We start from the raw sequence: 19,130 nt of genomic DNA on the forward strand, positions 1-19,130 counted from the left end.
AATTGCTTTTGTCATTTAAGTACAGTTTGCCAAACTCCACACAGACTCTGGTTTCCAACTAAAAACTATACCAAACAGGGCTTATTGATGGAATGTTACTAAGATAATTATACTTTTGTCAAGTTTTTCTACGTTGTGTTAAAGTTACCCTTGGGTTTCTTATCATATCCCTTACCAAGGCTTTCCTGCTTGGTTATTTAGGTTGCCTAACAGCCTATGAAGAATCCTTATGGTTCCAGACCGCATCCACATCATAGTTAATGAGAACACTGCACTCTCAGGTCTCTCCAAAGCTTTTGAAATGCTTTCATACCTTTTCCCTGACCTATTCTACACCCAAAAGGTGTCTGAGTTACTCTGACTTCATGGCTTTCAGTGGCAATCACTTCAATTTGCCACAGGTGGAAACCAGTTATCTTAAAAAAATAAAAAGCAAACAGGCAGCATCTCACTACAGCAAGGGTTCAGAACATATTTTTTAAGAAGCAGCCATTTTAGTTTTTGATTTGAAAAACAAATAAAACTTTTACTTTTATTTGATTTTGTATCAAGGGCATTAGGTTGATTAACCAATTGCAATTTAATGTTGCAATTTAATGGACAGAGGTGGGGATGGGGGATATTCTCTTTTGAACAATAATGGCAGCAAGAGGCAAGAGGAAGAGAGTTAAGTGTGGAAAAAAGTCTGGGTTGAAATACATTCCAAATTGACTGCATATATTTTCATATTTTATTGGTTACAGCCAAAACCAAATATAAAAAACACTTATTGAAATCGACATGGAGCCCAAGAAAGACCATGGATTATTTAAATTAACATTTTTTAATTTACGTTTTACAAATGATATCAAAATTAGGAATATTGAAAGTGGCTTCTGTTTTTATTCCCTATACAATTCTAGACCCAACAAGCAAGTTCCTTAAATAAGCTTTTATTTTGAAATGCCAGAAATAGACGTCATTATGACCAGGAAGTGCCGGTTTCACAACAAGGACAGGAGCAGCTGCGTGGTCTGTGGACTTATCAATTGTGAGTCACAAAACAGGTTGTTTTATTTATTTACTGATATTAAAACGACATGTTCTGCAATTAAAGTCCTCACATCTAGACAGAGACGTAAACATCAGTTTTTGAACACTCTCTGCTACATCCGGTTTCTGCAGTACTGTAGTCATTGATGCTGGTTGTGCTTGAAGGGCATGGCGGGGGCAGCGGTGCTGAGGGCTCTCCGGACCCTGCACCCCTGGACTTTGGCCGGTCCTTTAGGCCGGTGCTCGGCCCCGGTGGAGTTCCTGCAGTACCCGCTGTGGAGAAACTCTCCTGTCAGGACCCTGCAGCTCTGCTCCTCCTTATGCGCAGGACACAACAAGTGGTCAAAAGTGAAACACATCAAGGGACCTAAAGATGAGGCGAGGGGGAGGATGTTTATGAAGTTAGGGATGATGATAAGGATAGCGGTGAAAGGTGGGTTCGGAGCATTTTCTCTCTTTTCTTTTAAATTTAGTTTTTTTTGTGGAGTGTAATTAATTTCAAATGTGTGTTCTTGCAGAAGGAGGATCGAACCCAGACCTTAATATAAACTTGGCACACTTATTGCTGCAGTGCAGAAACCAGAACATGCCCAAAGCTTCCATAGAGGCAGCAATTAAGAGTGCGGTAGGTTGACTATATTTCATTACTGTCAGTTGGATTACATTTTAAAGTAAGAGACTACGTAAATGTTCTCACAAAAAGTCGGTTATAGGGCCGCCATAAACTGGAGAAATAGCTTCAATGTTGTTTACCACAGATTTCTGGAAATCTACCGGACGGATGAACACTAGTTGAATAGATATACCCTTATTTGTCACCTGGACTGTTTGTCCGTGGTCTCTAGATTAGCATACAATATTAGTGACACACACAAAAACAAACACCCCCATAGAATGGTACCGTGATACACACTGCTGTGTAGTAATGTGTTCCTGGAATAACATTCCAAATAATAATATTCTCAGACCTTTTTCTTCTCTCCTCAACAGGAAAAGGCTAAACCAGCTTCCCAGCACATGTTTGAAGCTCGGGGGCCTGGGGGATGTTTGCTGCTCATTGAGGTCCTCACTGACAACCACTCCCGCTCAGTCCAGGAAATCAAACGTCTGCTTAACAAGAACGGGTCAGGACTGTAATCTCACTCAGCTGTTGTACAGTGTTATTGTGATTCTCAGTGAAAGAAATCAGGTTTCCCAGCAGCTGCAGTATTTCTGTACCTAGGTCAGTTGTACATCAATACTATAATCACACATGATCTGCACAGTAATCATAGTGTAGTGAAGGTGAGTGCATGATATAGCAACAAAAGAAGTAAATATACAACTATACAACTACATTCGAAAAATAATATTAAAACCTTCTAGCAAAGCCCTAACACTGAGAGATAGATGATGGACAGACATCCTTAAAGTGACGTTTTAGTTCATTTCTTAAAAAGTTTCATGTAGAGGGAGCTGCATATGCAAATGATTTTTAAACAGAATCAAAATGTTAGGTACATTCAACAGAGGAAGGGCCTAAACAAAATACATAGTTCGTTTGATTTTTTTTCATTTAAACTTACAAAGCAATGTTGGAATAAGTAATGACAACAGTGTTTTAATAACTTGTCGAAGCATCTTTAGCAGCAATAACCTCAAATAAGAGATTTCTGGAGCTGTGGATTAAACGTGGACAATAACCTAAAACTGTAAACCCTGTCGTCAACGTAACAGCTGTCGTTGAGCTGTTGTTGAAGAAGACGTATACAAACATGTAATAATTAATAGCAAAATGACAGCTAAAATAATATTTTCTTTCTGTAGCTCTTATTCATAGATCATTTAAAATAAAAGTAAGCATCTGAAAAAGTTAGTATGTTTATAAGAGCTGATGTTTGTTTCTGCAGTTCATTTGCTGAAACGGTATCTTAATGAGACACGATCTGCAGGATCTTTACAGGTCAATTTATCTTATTAACTTAGTGATACAGCATTGTTATTGTACACAGAGGCTTTCATTTCAGTTAAATGGGTAAATGTGTGTCAGTTTTTGACTGCAACAGTGTTGTTACAAGAGCTGGATTTGGGCCATTTAGAAAGATGATTGTGAACTTTCAAAAAAAGTGATTGGATCTGGCAAAAATAAATATTGCGGAAATAAGCATTAGTTGTAATTCAAACTTAGCCGTACATGTAGATAATTGAAGGGAAAATAAGCCCTTGTTGTCACCCAACAGAGGGGTGCTGTCAGACGGAGCCCGCCACAACTTCAGTAAGAGGGGGGTGGTGGTGGTGCCAGGTCAGAACATCTCAACGGAGCGAGCTTTGGAGCTGGCCATTGAGGCAGCAGCTGAAGATGTCCAAGAGACTGAGGATGAGGAGGAGCAGCCCTTCCTGCGGGTAAGACAGGTGACATGGACATGTGTGAAGCTGTCATTCAGTTGGTCTATTGACATAATGGGTTTATCATCAATAAATTCTATATTTGGGTTGTAGTCAGTTTATTGTAGACATTTCTTTCTTTATTTTGTTTAATAATAAATAAATAAAAAATAAATAATGCTTCTCATTTTTATATATACAATTAATGAGGAGAAGTTATTGAATTGTAATACATTGCAGATCCCCCACTGTTAAAGTGATAGTTATGTGTTTCTGCCTCTTCAGTTTATTTGTGACATAGCTGACCTGAGGAAGGTGCGGGCCTCACTGGAGGATGTGGGGATGCAGATTTCTTCTGCGGGGTTGGAGTTTGTTCCCCGGATCCTTTTATCTCTGGACCAGGACCAGCTGGATGCCGCTTCAACACTAATAGAAGCCCTCAATGACTGTCCAGACGTAGTTCGAGTTTGGGATAACATTCACGCTGACAGCTAACTACAGTTTCTGGATATTTGCTGGACACTCTTATATGTGGAATATTCAGTTTCACAGAGGCAGGATGTGGCAACAGACACCTTGTACATCAGTAGGTATCGATACTGCTGGTTTTGATTTCATTATGAAAATTGTATTTTGGCTATTTTGATGCCACCTATATGGAAAACAACTTGGAAGAGCAATGAAGTGATCATTGTTTAGAGAAAAAGTGAGGCAGTAACTTTGGTATTTGCTGTTTTCATACTGCACTTATCTACAAATGTTATTACAGTTTGTACTACATAAAAGGCTAAATTGGCCATTTGTAAATTTACGTAAAAGGTGTGACAAAGTCAGAAGTGTTGTTAAAGTAAGTTCCTTTTAATTGGCTAAATATTAATTAGATCTTGACGTAAGACAAACATTATTTGTCAAGTGAAATTTCACTTTTACTATATAAAGAAAAAAGCAATATTTATTTATTAACAAGGAACATTTAAAAGAAAATGTCGTGTGAATATCCACAAAAAAATAAAAAATACTGCACAATATCAATTTGTCAGGTTCTTTTTACAGAGTTTGATTACTGAGATAAGAAGTTGTAAGATAACATGTACAAACATGGTAACATATGCATTTATACTAATACTAAAATTAGTATAAATGCAAAGGATTTTAGGCCAGTGTCATTGCAGATCATTAACCCCTCATATTACTCTAGTGTCAACATTGCAGTCAATAAGGTCCCACATTAACAGTATGCATGCACCATATTGAGCTGAAAAACTACCTTTCGCCTGGAGATTTCGGTTCATACACCACATTGTCAGATAAATGACAGTTATAACTATATTTTAAACGTACACTGCCAACATGGACTGCATACAAGAGCATTGAAAAGTTAATTTGATGTTAACAGGGGAGTCCAGTGTTAATGGCTCGGAGCCTATTTACTGTGTTTATCAATGCTGCCATCGACTGTCCTGTCAGTTTCTCTCAGCCATAGCATGGCATTGATCGGTCTGCAGTGTTGTTGAATGTCGCGCAGCAACATGCAAGCTGCAGACCAGTAGTCTGCCCTGTGCCACAGTGGAGAGTTCAGCATTGATATCTGCACGCACACACCGATAACCAAAAGTACAGTTGCTTTGCCTAAATATGAAGCAGCAAAGAGGAGAGTGAATATTTTTGCAAAGAAGTGTCCAGAAAGTGCTTGGAGGGAAGGATATTTGAGTCATGTCTGCCTGATGGTGAATACTGAAAAGGATCTGAAATTCGGGTAAACTAGGTAAGTTGTGTTTATTACTTTATATAAAACTGGAGTTTTAACCAGCTGAGACCATATTTTTTTAACAATGTAACTGAAGCCGTCTGTGTGCAGTAACACTTTGTGAAATATTGAGACTTTGCAGTGTTTAAGGGCGGGGCACAACTAAATAGGCATTCTGGGAAATCTGATCAGGGAGCCGTTTGTTTAGCGAGGTGCAGGGTAACGTCACCGAGGAGTTCGGTGCATCATTATGAGATTCTCACAGGCAAGTTTTATTTTACGTGAATTTAAGGAGCTACAGAGTAAAGAAATGGCAAAGAAACTATCATGACTACTGTAGCTAACAATGATACTAAATCAAAAATTGTACTGTATTGTGAGTCAAGTACAAAATAAGAAGAAAAAAGAAAAACCACAGTTGGTTTAGGGTTTCACTGGCCTCAATATAGTTTAAAAAAGGCATGTTCTGCTCACCTGTAGGCCGCCACAGCTCCATGTCCGACTCAGAGTTTTTGAAAAGTGGGGGAACAGCCAGCAGGGGCCCTGAATGCCGCTCATCTCCAACTCCCAAGATGGAGCTACTTAGCCCCTCCAAGGTGAAGGACCGCTCACAGAACGTTACAGAAAAAGTCACACAGGTACGAGAGGGCAGGGAAACTCAAATTGGGTCTGGATGTGTTAGAGGCAGGAAGTGTGAAGTTCTCAATGAATTAACTTTCAACATAAAATTTCAATTGAAATGCTGTGACTGGAATGCCCCATGATGCATTCAAGACTTGCCAAGTTCAGTCAATAAAGGCCTAACAGTCATCTTATTTAGATTTCTAAGTAATAGAAAAGGCTTCCAGAACATTGCCATGATGAAACATTTGTTAATTAACTTGCCAGTGGAAAAATCAGTAGGGGGTTTAATGGCTGGATCCTTTCCTCCTGGGTGTGAACAGAAAAGTTAGATTGACCTAGTGTTGTTACTGATGCAGCCCTGGGGCTCAACATTCTGCATCACTGCTCCTGTGGGATGGTGTGTAAAATAAATGCAGGGGAAGGGTTTGCAATGACCCGTGACCTTGCTGAACGAGGTTACTTGTTGATCTCGGCCTGTCAGTCTGATTGCCTACCTATCTATACTACTGTTTAACTATCAACTGTACGTATATATTCCTGAAAGATCTATATGTGAAAGGTCACTAAGATTCAACAGGGTGGCGAATATTAATTTGAAATTGGGCTACAGAGAACAAGAGGACTGTGGCAGCACATGAACTCAGCTGTATGTAACGCCCAACTGATCATTACAGCCCTCTGGCCCTCTAGCATCCTGCACTTAGTCAGCTCTTGTCTGGTTGATTATAACACACGGTGGTTAAGCTTTGCCATAGAAGTCTTTCTTAGCTAGCTAGAAAACAGTCTGGATGTAATCTATACTCGAGTCTTGTCTGCTGAGAGTCACCAATGACAGGATGGGCAAGGATTTGTTGGACGTACAAGGTCGCAAAACCAGAGCGAGCAGCCTCCACCAAGAACTTGGTCAGGACAGTATGTCATCTAGAAAGGTTTGTTGCTTATTTGAGCAAATGGGTGAAAAAGTGAAAAGTGAAAACGTTGCTGTACGTTTTAATGTTTTGGTTCAATGCAAAAGATGAGACCTGCGTTAAAGTGAGAATAGCTACAGCATTATGATTGATGAATGCAATATTGTTTACCCTCTAAAGAAATGTTCCACCAAAACGCATTAAAATTGCACATTAGTACACTTTAAAAGTTGGTTTTTCCCTATGGATAGAGGATAAGTGTTCACATATGAGAATCATTGCATACTGAGGCATTCTTTATGCTCAGGTACTTTCTTTGGAGTCTGATGTACTACCTGAATACAAACTCCAGGTGCCAGAGACAGCATGGTGGATCTTGCTTCACTACAGCCCCTTCAAGGCGTTTTGGGACTGGATAATTCTCCTCCTAGTCCTCTACACAGCTGTTTTCACTCCTTACTCAGCTGCCTTCCTCTTGGATGAGCACAGGGATTTACATCAAAGGAGTTGTGGCTACACATGTAACCCTCTGAATGTGGTGGACCTTCTGGTGGATGTGCTGTTTATTGTGGATATAGTCATCAACCTTCGGACAACATACGTAGACCAGAACGACAAGGTGGTCACGCAGCCGAGCCGCATAGCCAAGCACTATGTCAAAGGCTGGTTCCCTATTGATCTGTTTGCAGCGATCCCTTTTGACCTTCTTATTTTCAGATCTGGCTCTGACGAGGTAAAAAAAACTTCTTTTTAAATTTTACTGTATAAAGTTTGACAAAGAAACCCGAGTTCACATTTTTGTACTGATTCAAAAGTTTTTTTAAGAGTAATTTGTGGACATACTGTATTTGTAATGTACTCAAAGGCCTAAACTTGTAAAAGTATTTTTATTACTGTGTGCCCATTTCTCTGCTTAACCTTTTATTCCTTCCTGTTAATGGATACCAAAGATGGCAACGTTAACAAGCCTGCTAAAAACGGCTCGTTTGCTGCGATTGGTCCGCGTGGCAAGAAAACTGGACCGATATTCTGAGTATGGGGCTGCTGTCCTATTCTTACTCATGTGCACCTTTGTGCTCATTGCCCATTGGCTAGCTTGCATTTGGTATGCCATTGGGTATGTAGAGAGGCCATACACAGAGACGGGTTGGCTGGACAACTTGGCTGAACAACTAGGAAAGGCATACAATGACAGTGACTCCAGCTCCGGTCCATCTGTCAAAGACAAGTACGTCACTGCTCTGTACTTCACCTTGAGCAGTTTGACTAGTGTTGGCTTCGGCAATGTTTCTCCCAACACCAACTCAGAGAAGATCTTCTCCATCTGCGTCATGGTCATTGGCTGTGAGTTGAATGGCATTGTTAGGGACTGTATGAAAATTTGGGTTGTGAGGACGAATCTTGTGTTTCACTATTATAAAAGCAAGTCCACTCACATCATTATTGATATTTTATTCTAATTCTGTTCTTTGAAAAACTCTTTAATACCCTCAGCCCATTGGTATGTTATAAACTTACCATTTACTAATTGTGGTAAACGCTCACATGCTCTCAGAAAAAAGTCAGACAAACCCCCTCTTTTTCAGAGGCGTCCCTCCCCAATAATTTTCCGATAGTCCCTTAATATACAGAACATGACCTCTGCCTGTATTCTTTTCTCCTATTTAGCATTTTCAACAAATACTGTAATGACAGAGACACTCAAGTCTTATTGTGATCTCTGTGACCTTTTTTTGTCTTCACCTCAGCTCTCATGTATGCCAGCATATTTGGGAATGTGTCTGCCATCATCCAGAGGCTGTACACTGGTACAACTCGCTACCACACCCAGATGCTGCGAGTTAAAGAGTTTATTCGTTTCCACCAAATCCCAGGTGGCCTTCGACAGAGACTGGAGGAGTATTTTCAGCATGCCTGGTCCTACACAAATGGCATTGACATGAATGCTGTAAGTAAATGAAAAAGGTGACAAACGTACCCTTGTAATGTCTCCTGGTTGTTTACTGTCCCTAATTTGCATCTCGACACTGATTTTCGATGGCTTTGTCGTGTCATATTAAGGTGTTAAAGGGATTTCCAGAGTCTTTGCAGGCAGACATCTGTTTGCACTTGAACCGTTCACTGCTGCAGAACTGCAAAGCCTTCCGTGGAGGCAGTCAAGCCTGTCTGCGGGCATTGGCAGTGAGGTTCAAGACAGTCCATGCTCCCCCAGGAGATACTCTGATCCACTATGGAGACATCCTGGACTCTCTCTTCTTTATTGCTCGTGGATCCATCCACGTCATCAGGGATGACGTGGTCGTAGCCATATTAGGTGAAACATCTCATCATGCTGTGAGGTCTTATAATGCTCAAAATCCATACTTGAAAAACAGAATGTACTCAAATATTCTTGTTCTTGCAGAAAAGAATGACATATTCGGTGAATATATCCACCTGTATGACGAGACAGGGAAGTCCAGTTCAGATGTACTTACTATTACCTACTGTGACCTGCATCGTATCCTAAGGGATGACCTGCTGGAGGTCCTGGATATCTACCCCAGCTTTGCGGACACCTTCTGGAGGAACCTTGAGATAACGTTTGACCTTAGAGATGTATGTTGGCAGCTGGTTATAAAGAGAAATCTTTTGAGATAGTAAGATATGTTAAGAGGTTAAAGGGGCATTTAATTCTCAGCTGTGTTCCCAGTAGACCGAGTTTTCCTTTAAAGGCAGTACTATTAGCAATTAAGCCAAATTGTATGCATTTATATAGCTTTTAACAAGGCGTTTTTATATTTAAATGTATTTTTTTCTGTGGTCATTAGGCTGATCAAGCACCGCCAATAATACCAACAGATGATTCTGTTGATGACTGTGGATATCGGCACAAGCTGAGGCACAGGATTCATTCCCTGGACTGCAGAATTAGGCCAGGTGAGATGTGGTGGAAAGCCGCTGCAATACTTATGTAATTGATTTGTGACATACTGTAAGTTTTCTTGTGCACAAGCGTATCTTTTGATAAATGAGGACAGATGAGGAAAAGTCAACCAAAGAGTCAACTATAAGGAAAAAGCTCACTGTATTTGAGCATGTTATCAGGGTGTTGTAATTGCCTTCTTTTTGTTGTCTCCACCCATATTGACACACTAAATAGGATTTAAAGGTAGAAGGTAAATTTAAAGGTAAATTTTTGTAATCTAGTGGCTAAAATTGTTAACTGTGTCAGACGGAATAGATCATGAAGACTCGTACCCCCTTCATTCCTTCCATCATCGGCATTCACCTCCTGAGGCACATTGGAATGACCACTGTAGCTGTGAATCCCCATGCTCCCAGTCCAGTGAGGACCTGACTAAGCCTCATGCTGCAAAAGTGGAGTTTTATCCTCCAGAGGATCCCAGGCGGGACTACTCCCCCTCTGTAGTGCAGCTGCTACCCACAAACGGTGCCTCAGTGGGGAGGGAAGCAGTGTCGGACAGAGGCCAGCAAGGTAGATGGATATATGATTCTTAATTGTCAGTATCAGTTTTTTTTTTTTTTTTTTTTTTACTTGTGTTGTAGCTCCGGTAATCATCGTGTGTTTATGTGCGCTTTCTTGGGAAAGCTGATTTCTTAAGTGTCATGTGAACAGAAAGAAACCTGGTCGGAGTGTGCTGATTTTTCTGCCATGTACAGGCACAGCAAGGTTTCTCATGGTCTTTCTCCAGCTGCACGTGTTCGTAACAAAAGGCTGCAGACAGGAACACACAGCTGTGTCAAAGAACGAATAAAGGAGAGATCATTAACAGGCAATGCCTCCTCAAAGAAAATGTAACTGAGTGCCTCATAGTCTAAATAAGCATGTAAACTGTCCATAAATGCCTTCTTTAGTCAAAACATGACTATACAGGGCCTCTAGTGTCCAAAAATCTTTAAGTTGCCTTTAATATATTGTGTTTATCTTGGGTGTTTAGACGTCACTAATCATGCTAAAATGGGCAAACTTTCCAGTAACTTGACTTGTTTATCTTTTCTCAGCTTCATGTTTGAATGTGCCTGGAATGTATAGATATTGGCCGGACAGACAGTTTTCCTGTCACGAATGGCGATCTTCCTCTGTTCGCAACTCATACCACCCCCCGCCATTTACAGAAGATCGACCCAGTGAGCTGGAGTCCCGACTCGAGGTTTTACATTCACAGCTCAACAGGTGAATTTACAACAGTCATTTGTTTTTAAACTTTTCTTTTCTCACTCTTAACCTCTTAACATTATTTTTTAAGTTTAAGTTTTTTCTTTGGAACGATCCTCTCTTCATTGTAAATGAAACTGCAATCTTCGAGCAGCCCTTTGAGGGCTATGTCAAAATTGTAAAATGGTGTCGCTAATTTGCTTTGTTACCCTATGGAAATTGTACAGTAATTAAAACGTCTTGTTTTTGCTGTTAATTCCCAGACTAGAGAGTCGGATGACTGCCGACATCAATGTTATTCTCCAGCTTCTCCAGAGGCAGATTGCTCCTGTACCTCCCGCATACAGCACCGTATCATCTAGTACACTTCCTACTGACTCACCTAGCTTGTATGGGACTGGGACACCCGTCCTGCACAGCATGTATCCCATTTCCCCCTTAGAGATGGACAGTCGGACACCCACACAGGTAGAGAATAATACCAAACAACATAATAATGGCATAGTGAATTTCAACATACTGTTGGTTTCTAACCGAGTCGGTTGTAGCCTTTTACTCAAGAATCAAAAAACGTATGTCATGTCTTTACTCTAGAGCTCCACCCAAACTGACCTTAAATTCACTAAGAAGTCCCAGGAGTCACTGTCCAGCGGTATCCACGTGACTGTGGCATCAGACGACACCATGTTTATGACTGTCACCCCTGAAACTGAGACCCACACTGGCTTGACTCCGCAGCTCCCCCAGCCAACAGTCAAATCCTCCCTTATGGAGAACCAAAGGCTGTGCGGGAGCCTCCGCTACCCCTCTCTGCCCGGAAACCTGCACATCACCTCAGGGCTGGCTGAGATCCAGAAACACCTCTCCGACCCTGTGCTGCCTGTCATCTGAAGACCTTTTTTAATAGTGTTGGTAGCAACCAGTGTGACTTTGAAAGTGCCATATGACAAGTTCAAGGAACAGGATTACAGATAGTCAGTGGAAAATGCAACACAGTTATCTTTTTTCTTAAGGAGAACTGCTAAATTTACAATGCAGTTTTTTGTTTAGTCGTGTTTCAGTCCCAATCTATCCGTAGCCTGAAAGGTTTACCTCTTATCCCTTTTAATGCTAAGTAATTCCCTCACTTTTACTGTCCCTTTAGCCAACTTTAAAGGAACTACATTTGAATCTAGTTTCAACTTGGAATTCGAGTTGCTAATAATCAAGAGCTTTCAGCTTGTCCCTTCAGGGGTTACCACAGCTGCACATGTTCCGCAATTTGATTTCTGCATAGAAAATCATGCCAAATCAATGTCCAGAACATGTTCCGCTGCGGTGACCACCGAAGGGACAAGCCGAAAGCTGTTGATCTTTTTTTATTGAATTGCCAAGTAATATGTAACACATCAAAATAGTCAAATGCAGGATAATTATCTGGTGTGAACACCCTGTTTGCCCGCTTTGCCAACAGTGCAAGAATGCAGCGATTGCCCAGCAGAGAACCCCCTTGTATAATTTTGCTTCAACAAGTATTCATACCCCGCCACTTTTTGCTAATTTATTCGGTTGCATTTATTATTTATTTTCAAATGGGACAAATGCAATTATTCATCATCAATATTCACACAATATCCCTCAATGGAAAAATGAAATGGTTGAAAAATTTCTAAAATCTAAAACTGAGCAGTTGAACAAATCATTCACACCTCTAATGTTGTTACAGGGTATAAATACATACTGAAGCAACTATCTGTTTCTTCTGTATCTAGTCTGAATCTAATCTAAACTGCAGTTTGATGAATTTGACACTACAATTCATCAAACTGCAGAAAAGTCATCTAATTTTTAGAAACAGAAAAATGAGGGCGTTTCTCACAATGTCAAACATTCCTTTAGGAAACATACACTAATTATCTAGATGCGTTGATATTCTTTTTTTTTTTATATAAAAGCACATCCATTAAATTGTGAATAAAATAACTGATGCAGAAATAACACAGAAGTCTATGGCCAGTGTCTCAACAGATGTTTTTCTTATTTACAAATGATATAAATTTGTATTTTTGTTGTAAATATGGCTAAACTGCATTTTTGCTGCTTGTCAGCTGAATATGGAAAGTTTTTGTAAGGACTTGAACTACAAAACCAAAAGCACTCAGCAGCATGTAAAAAAACACATAATCCGCCTATTTGTAGAATAGGCAACATGCTGAAAGCTTGAAGGCTCATAAACCATAATGTGTCTGTATATGACTGATTTTGAGGCCATTTCTTGAGGCTTGGTTTCATATTTGTTTCAGTGATCCTTGAAGATTTCAGATGCAGGACATCTTGCTACAGTATTATATCACAAAGTGAAGCAGCAACGTACTTTTGTTCTCACACACATCATCTGTATCAACACAAATCGAATACAAGCAAATACGTAACTTTATCCTTCATCAACACAGAGGTTCCGTAACTTAAGTCCCATCAGTTTGTAAATCCCCCTTACAATATTTTTGAGTTGTTTTATGACCTGTTTCTTTATATCTGGCAGTTTTTGTAGCAGATAGGGACCCAGTCTAGCTGGGTGTAGGCTGGACATTATTGATCTCTCCCTCAGCTGTGTAGGCCAGGATAGGTCCTCAATGGCCCACAGCATCTGCTGGATGTCCCAGATTAGGGCCTGGGGTTTCTTTCCTATGCAGGGAGTAGGTTTCATTTAAATCGTTTTTTTGGTTTTTCTTTTTTTTTTTTAAATACAGGAAAAATATAATGTTACTTCCACTTGCTGCTTGCCTGACTATTTGTCAGCCAAGGTTTCTTTGTGTCACCAGGAGAAATACATTAACAAAACACATGGACTTGTGCTTGTAACAGCATGTAAGTAAAGACCTGCTGGAGCAACACAAAATATTGAGCAGCTTTTAAGTAATAATTAAACTAAATTTTGGAAGTGATTGCAAGCTCTGTCACCCTGCTCTGAATGTGCTGATCTGAGAAATTCCCTGAAAACCCATCACCCACCCAACTGCTGGGTTCAGTTAATGTTGCCATCACAACCAGAATCATCTAATGGTCAATTGTGTCACTAAAAGATGGTCTAAACACTTAGTCCCCCAATCAAACTTAATTGTATGATGTATGATTTTTGAAAAACTGTCATTTAGTTTACGAGTCTTTATTTTAGACGGGGGAGTGTACCTTTACTTCATCGGACTTGATAACAAACTTTAAATAAAATAAAATGGGTTTGATAAAAGAAAATCTCACTGAAAACTCTGAGACCAGTCTCTTCCCAGTATCTCATGATGCATTCAGTGACACAGTGAATGTGTGGCTCCCTCTGGTGCTAAATGTTAGCGCTGCAAAAATGTAGGATCAGTACAATTTTGTTAGGCTTGAATGTTCAATAAAACAGGTTTGATCCATTATTTCATAACATTTATCTCCTTAAGCTGCATCTCAACATAACCTGGCAGTAAATTGTCATATCCAAACCGGTCTACTCACTACCCAGATGTTTACAGACAGTAGTTAAAAGAAGAGGGGATGCTACACAATAGTAAACATCACCCTTCCAGCTCTTGTGAGATGTGTTGCTGCCATCAAATTCAAAATGAGCCGATATTTTCCATGAAATTGTAAAATGCCTCAGTTTCAACATCTGATATGTTGTTTATGTTCTATTGTAAATAAAATATGGTTTGATGAGATTTGCAAATCATTGCATTCTGTTTTTATTTATGTTTTACACATCTTCCCAACTTTTTGGGAATTGGGGTTGTATCTATAATGTAATGTACACTAGGAAAAACTACTATTTAGAGATATCTACAATGCAGTTGTTACTACTCATAATGCTAATTTCAGATGTCTAAAATAATTAATATATCCACATTTGTGTGGATATCTGCTGGTGCGGCCTTAATGACATTAGAGGAATGATGCAATCATCATACAAATTAACAAGTTAATTAAGTTATTAAAATAAAGTTATTCTTAAAGAAAAAAGGGGGCATTGATACTGAACTTTATGAAAGAGTAATAAAATATAGTTACAAACAGCTAATAGATATTAACAGTTGTACTGTCTATGGCCTATTATTACTTTGTCTTACAGTAAAATAGCCACTATTTAAAATTGGTGGTTAATAAGTCACGATTAACATATTTTTATATCAATTTCTTTCATTAGTGCTATGACACTTCCTTAACTATCCAATAGAGACATATTCTGTTATTGTATGTGATTTTTATCCCCACAGCAGACAATAAGAGTGAATTTCCCAGTAGCATTTGAAGGCAACACTACAGATGAGGTGCTCCCTACCTGAGAAGCTGTGTGATACGCTCAGTAAAGAGTTGCACGCGTTGACACAGAAATTATGAGGATTGGCTTGAATGGAGTGCAAGTCAACATATGTTTGTTTGCTTTCAGTTGGAGCATTCATCTGTTTTTAATCCCTAAATTCCTTTTAGATGATGCATTCTTCCCTGATCCTCCCCACACTTTTAACCCTAACGTGTACTGCAGGTAGTAGGGTGACATGTTTGCATGCACCATGAACACATCGGTAATGTCAACCCAAACCTGGAACGACAGATTGTCAACATACTGTAGCACATTACCTCTTGTTTCTCTGAGCTGCCTGTTGGCCTGCTGCTTGGCTTCATTTCAGACCTCCACTCGTGAATGTGATTGTTCATTTGACCTCTGATTAACGTCAGCAGTGTTTGGATTATTCATCAGCAATGACAGCACATTTGTATAAACAACCCCTAGTCCACCTGCTAATACATTTGTGTGTAAACTAATTACACTGGGTTGATTGTACACACTGCGCATATTTGCATCACATGTTGAGGACAGTGGTTTGAATAAAATTTTGGACACATATTGCTGATCCCAAGAGGTTCAGAGCCACTATTTAATTTACATGTGTCCAATATCTTTTCCGTTGCCTAGTGTTTAGTAACAGTGAGATCATTATTAGTGAATACTGTAAATATTAAATCTGCTTAATACGGCGCTGTACTAAAGCAAATTGTTACCATGCTGACAGCTCCACAATGTCACTAACAGTAGTGCAGCAAAGACTAATATGGACAAACATAAATACAATATGATTATTTGATTATTATTTTTGACTATTTTAGTTTAGCTGTTTAGCTGCCTTTTTTAGGTTTAAAATAATGACGTCTCTGTCACGGCACTGACCTGCTGTCAAGCCAGAAGAGATGAACTGAGAGTGCAAAGTAAACAGAGAGAACCCCGGCATTTATCATGTCTCTCACTATAAGTCTCCGTAAATCTCTCAGACCGTGTGGCTTTGCTCATTTTTAAAAAATATTTGATTAGCAAACGTGCAACTGACACCATGTCATTAGTTTGATGATGTCTTCACTAAAACATAAGCAGCAGTGAATATGTTTGACACTCTGGTTGACAACAAGGTACAGAAAAGCTGCAGCACAAAAACCTCTGCAAAACCTCTTAAAAGGTAAACCATGTTTCTATATTTATTTTACAACCAATTTAGAGAATAAAATAATAATTGTGCAATAAATCTACAGATAATAAAGCAGAAATACATTAGAATTTCTGAGATTTTTGTGTTATAGTGTTGTTAGGTGTGCATGTTTGTGAACTTTCATGTTCTAACATATATCTTTGGCCCGAAGGTCGTTGAGCCACTACTCATCTCAGAGATGCTGCTCGAGATGTATCTTCGCTCCAAGCTGCTCTCCAACAACTCTGACACACATGGATTTCTCTGGGAGAATTTCAATTTTGACCTGTGTAATGACCGTAATGCGGGCTTGTACATTTGGGGTTTTTGTGCCACGCTCTGCTTTGCTTTTGGTTTTCCTGCATCTGTTGGTATCCTCGTGGAAATGTTTAAGATACACAGAAGAAGAAGTGTAATCACACCAAATGATTTTTTTATACTGAATCTTGCCATCATGGATGCTGTCTTCCTGCTCTCAATCCCACCAGGACTATTAAATTATTTTGTCTGGAAGATGTGGCCGCTTGAATTGATATGAAACGGTATTTATGCCTTGAACCAAAGTGGGAGACCCCTCTTGATGGGCTGTGTCTATCTGGACTGTTACCTGGCTGTGGTTCATCCGATCACCTACCACAAGAGGAAAAGTCTGACACCGAGGGTCGTGATGGCCGGCATTGTTTGGACTGTCACGATTGCCCATGGGATTACATTCTGCATTTTTTTCAGAATATACTGGAGCATGTTCCCTGTTGTGCTATTTATAATAGCGATTGTAATAATTGGAATCTGTGATTCTTTCATACTTCATACATTAACTAAGTCTTCCCCTCGTGGAACAAACATTCACCCACAGAAGCAAAGAGCTATCCAGACCCTCATCAACAGCCTGGTCATTGCAGTCATCTCTTACCTTCCTGCAGTTATAATGTTTGCAATTGGAAACTCCATGATCACCAATTACAAATTATTCACATGTACTTTTGGTATTCCAATTACCATTACTTCCACTTTAGGATCTGCTGTCATGCCCATACTTTACCTAAATAATATTGGGAAATGTGCCTGTTTCAGGCATTGGTGCAGTAGAAAGTAGAAAGTCTTGAGTCATATCTCATCAGTCATTATTTACTACTGCTTCATTTTGCTAAATCAGGATCTGTAGATGTTGAAACAAACTTGTCTACTTAGTAACATTACCGATTCCAGTTCTATTATCCTGTTATTACAACATGTTGTCCCTACATGCAGAATTAGATCATAGATAGCAACATTCTGATTTCATTTATTCAGTGTTTTGTTGTATGTTAATTGATAATGTATGATTATTAATAACAAAATCACTTTGGAAACTAAACTATGTATGTTTTGGGTGTATTTATTATGTACTAACTGAATGTTGATATTGACACTAAGAATAGATGTTAGTGTTACAAATTCAAATTTACAATAAAGGTTTTCAACTCAGTTGTTTGGTCTTAATAATTTAAGGTTTAGGATTTTCACAGGTTTACCAGAATCCTGTCGAATAAATTCTATTAAAGGAACCCAAGGAAGGCCCTGACCTAGTCTGTGGTATCATAAGAGATGGGTTAAACACCTGAGCCCGCGCTAACGATAAAACTCATAATAAAAGGAATATTTTAAGTCCAGTCTTAAGTCTAAGAGATATAAAAGCAAGAAATGTTTTAATTAAAAGAACTAAGCCACAAGCAGCTTAACAATCTTCCTTTTTCAAACTTTTTCTCTGTAGTTTCAATGACATAAGAATTTTATTGATGAAACAATTAAAAAGTTTTAAAGCTTTTGAAAAACATTTTTAACTTCAAAAACCTCTTTTCCATAATACATTTATACTGGGTTGTACAATTTTTCACAAATGTAAATGAAGGCAGGCAGATCACTTAACATGACAAACATCATTTACATACTGTGTTACATAGGTCACATATTTACTGTATGATGGAAAAATATAGTTTTTCCATCATACAGTTAAATACTTTTGTAACACATTATAAAGGTATTTAACAAAATAGATTTAGTTTTTCAGCCTCTTGTTGTGTTTTTTGGATTCTGATGCTGTACAGGGTATATGTGAAACTTTACAGCTCATTGCTTAAAAATGTTAGTTTCTGCAAGGCATCACCTCTTTTGTAGTATGTTGGATCCGAGATGACCCGTCTGGATGCTACACATTAAGCAACTCACATCCTGAATTCTGCTGACAGCAGTGCTTACTAAAAGGTACACTTTCTCCTACCGAAAGCAGCTAAGCCCTTTTGTGTGTAAACAAATACATTAAAGTATTTAATGTGGCCATCAACTGGCTTTATCTTTATCCGTGCAATGAAGCACAATATGTCGCTGGTAATTGCATTAGATGGTAGTTAGTTCTGTTTAAATGTTATGTGGTGGAAACTGCACCATTGTTGTTTTGTTCTTCTATAATTATATAAAAAAAGGTTAAAAAAATGTAAGTGTCCTGGAAAATGGTTGCAGGTCACAAATAATAGCATGAAAAGTAGAATAAAATATCTTTTCTATGATCATTAAATTTCTGTTTACTCTCCTCCTCGCTCTCTTCATACTACATTACATAATCACACTTAAATTCTTCATACATTTTGTATGTTTCACACATTGTACAGTACCAAGCCCTGTTATGACAAGTCTATTAGATCAAACAGTGGGGGCTCCTCAGAATTCCCAGATAGCTCAAAAAAAGCAGAGTCACGCTCCCTGCAGTCAGAGAAGGTAGGATCAGTATTGCTAAAAACATTTGTATTCTTTGTCATCGCTAAACCTCAAATGGCTAAGGA

At 39.0% G+C, this 19,130-nt stretch overlaps 2 protein-coding genes across 3 annotated transcripts; both read left to right on the forward strand.

Moving 5' to 3' along the window:
• Nucleotides 1–936: 936 nt before the first annotated feature.
• On the forward strand, nucleotides 937–4,418 carry taco1 (translational activator of mitochondrially encoded cytochrome c oxidase I). 2 transcript variants are annotated; one of them, XM_067489118.1, is made up of 6 exons: nucleotides 937–1,030; nucleotides 1,198–1,465; nucleotides 1,551–1,657; nucleotides 2,023–2,156; nucleotides 3,252–3,414; nucleotides 3,682–4,418. In XM_067489118.1, exons 2-6 carry the CDS (start codon nucleotides 1,201–1,203, stop codon nucleotides 3,889–3,891), a joined length of 879 nt encoding a protein of 292 aa, XP_067345219.1. In that variant the 5' UTR covers nucleotides 937–1,030; nucleotides 1,198–1,200; the 3' UTR covers nucleotides 3,892–4,418. The 2 variants fall into 2 exon arrangements, with proteins under 2 accessions (XP_067345219.1, XP_067345220.1); XM_067489119.1 differs by having other exon boundaries at nucleotides 978–1,030; nucleotides 1,165–1,465.
• A 1,196-nt stretch (nucleotides 4,419–5,614) lies between these two features.
• Nucleotides 5,615–14,450, forward strand: kcnh6b (potassium voltage-gated channel, subfamily H (eag-related), member 6b). The gene is made up of 11 exons (XM_067489363.1): nucleotides 5,615–5,781; nucleotides 6,983–7,408; nucleotides 7,626–8,019; nucleotides 8,424–8,623; nucleotides 8,737–8,989; nucleotides 9,080–9,273; nucleotides 9,486–9,594; nucleotides 9,890–10,153; nucleotides 10,681–10,852; nucleotides 11,098–11,302; nucleotides 11,429–14,450. Exons 1-11 carry the CDS (start codon nucleotides 5,638–5,640, stop codon nucleotides 11,723–11,725), a joined length of 2,658 nt encoding a protein of 885 aa, XP_067345464.1. The 5' UTR covers nucleotides 5,615–5,637; the 3' UTR covers nucleotides 11,726–14,450.
• The last annotated feature ends 4,680 nt before the right edge of the window (nucleotides 14,451–19,130 follow it).

This window comes from Channa argus, chromosome 20 (assembly GCF_033026475.1).
Source record: "Channa argus isolate prfri chromosome 20, Channa argus male v1.0, whole genome shotgun sequence".
Classification (NCBI taxonomy): Eukaryota; Metazoa; Chordata; class Actinopteri; order Anabantiformes; family Channidae; genus Channa; species Channa argus.

What these genes read in the sequence shown, in the direction of transcription:
- taco1 (XM_067489118.1), top strand. Translation starts at nt 1,201, where the DNA reads ATGGCGGGGGCAGCGGTGCTGAGGGCTCTCCGGACCCTGCACCCCTGG. An exon ending in GATAAGGATAGCGGTGAAAG is followed by an intron (nt 1,466 to 1,550) that starts GTGGGTTCGGAG and finishes GTGTTCTTGCAG; the next exon opens with AAGGAGGATCGAACCCAGAC. An exon ending in AGGAGCAGCCCTTCCTGCGG is followed by an intron (nt 3,415 to 3,681) that starts GTAAGACAGGTG and finishes CTGCCTCTTCAG; the next exon opens with TTTATTTGTGACATAGCTGA.
- kcnh6b (XM_067489363.1), top strand. Translation starts at nt 5,638, where the DNA reads ATGTCCGACTCAGAGTTTTTGAAAAGTGGGGGAACAGCCAGCAGGGGC. An exon ending in TTACAGAAAAAGTCACACAG is followed by an intron (nt 5,782 to 6,982) that starts GTACGAGAGGGC and finishes CTTTATGCTCAG; the next exon opens with GTACTTTCTTTGGAGTCTGA. An exon ending in GTCGGACAGAGGCCAGCAAG is followed by an intron (nt 10,154 to 10,680) that starts GTAGATGGATAT and finishes ATCTTTTCTCAG; the next exon opens with CTTCATGTTTGAATGTGCCT.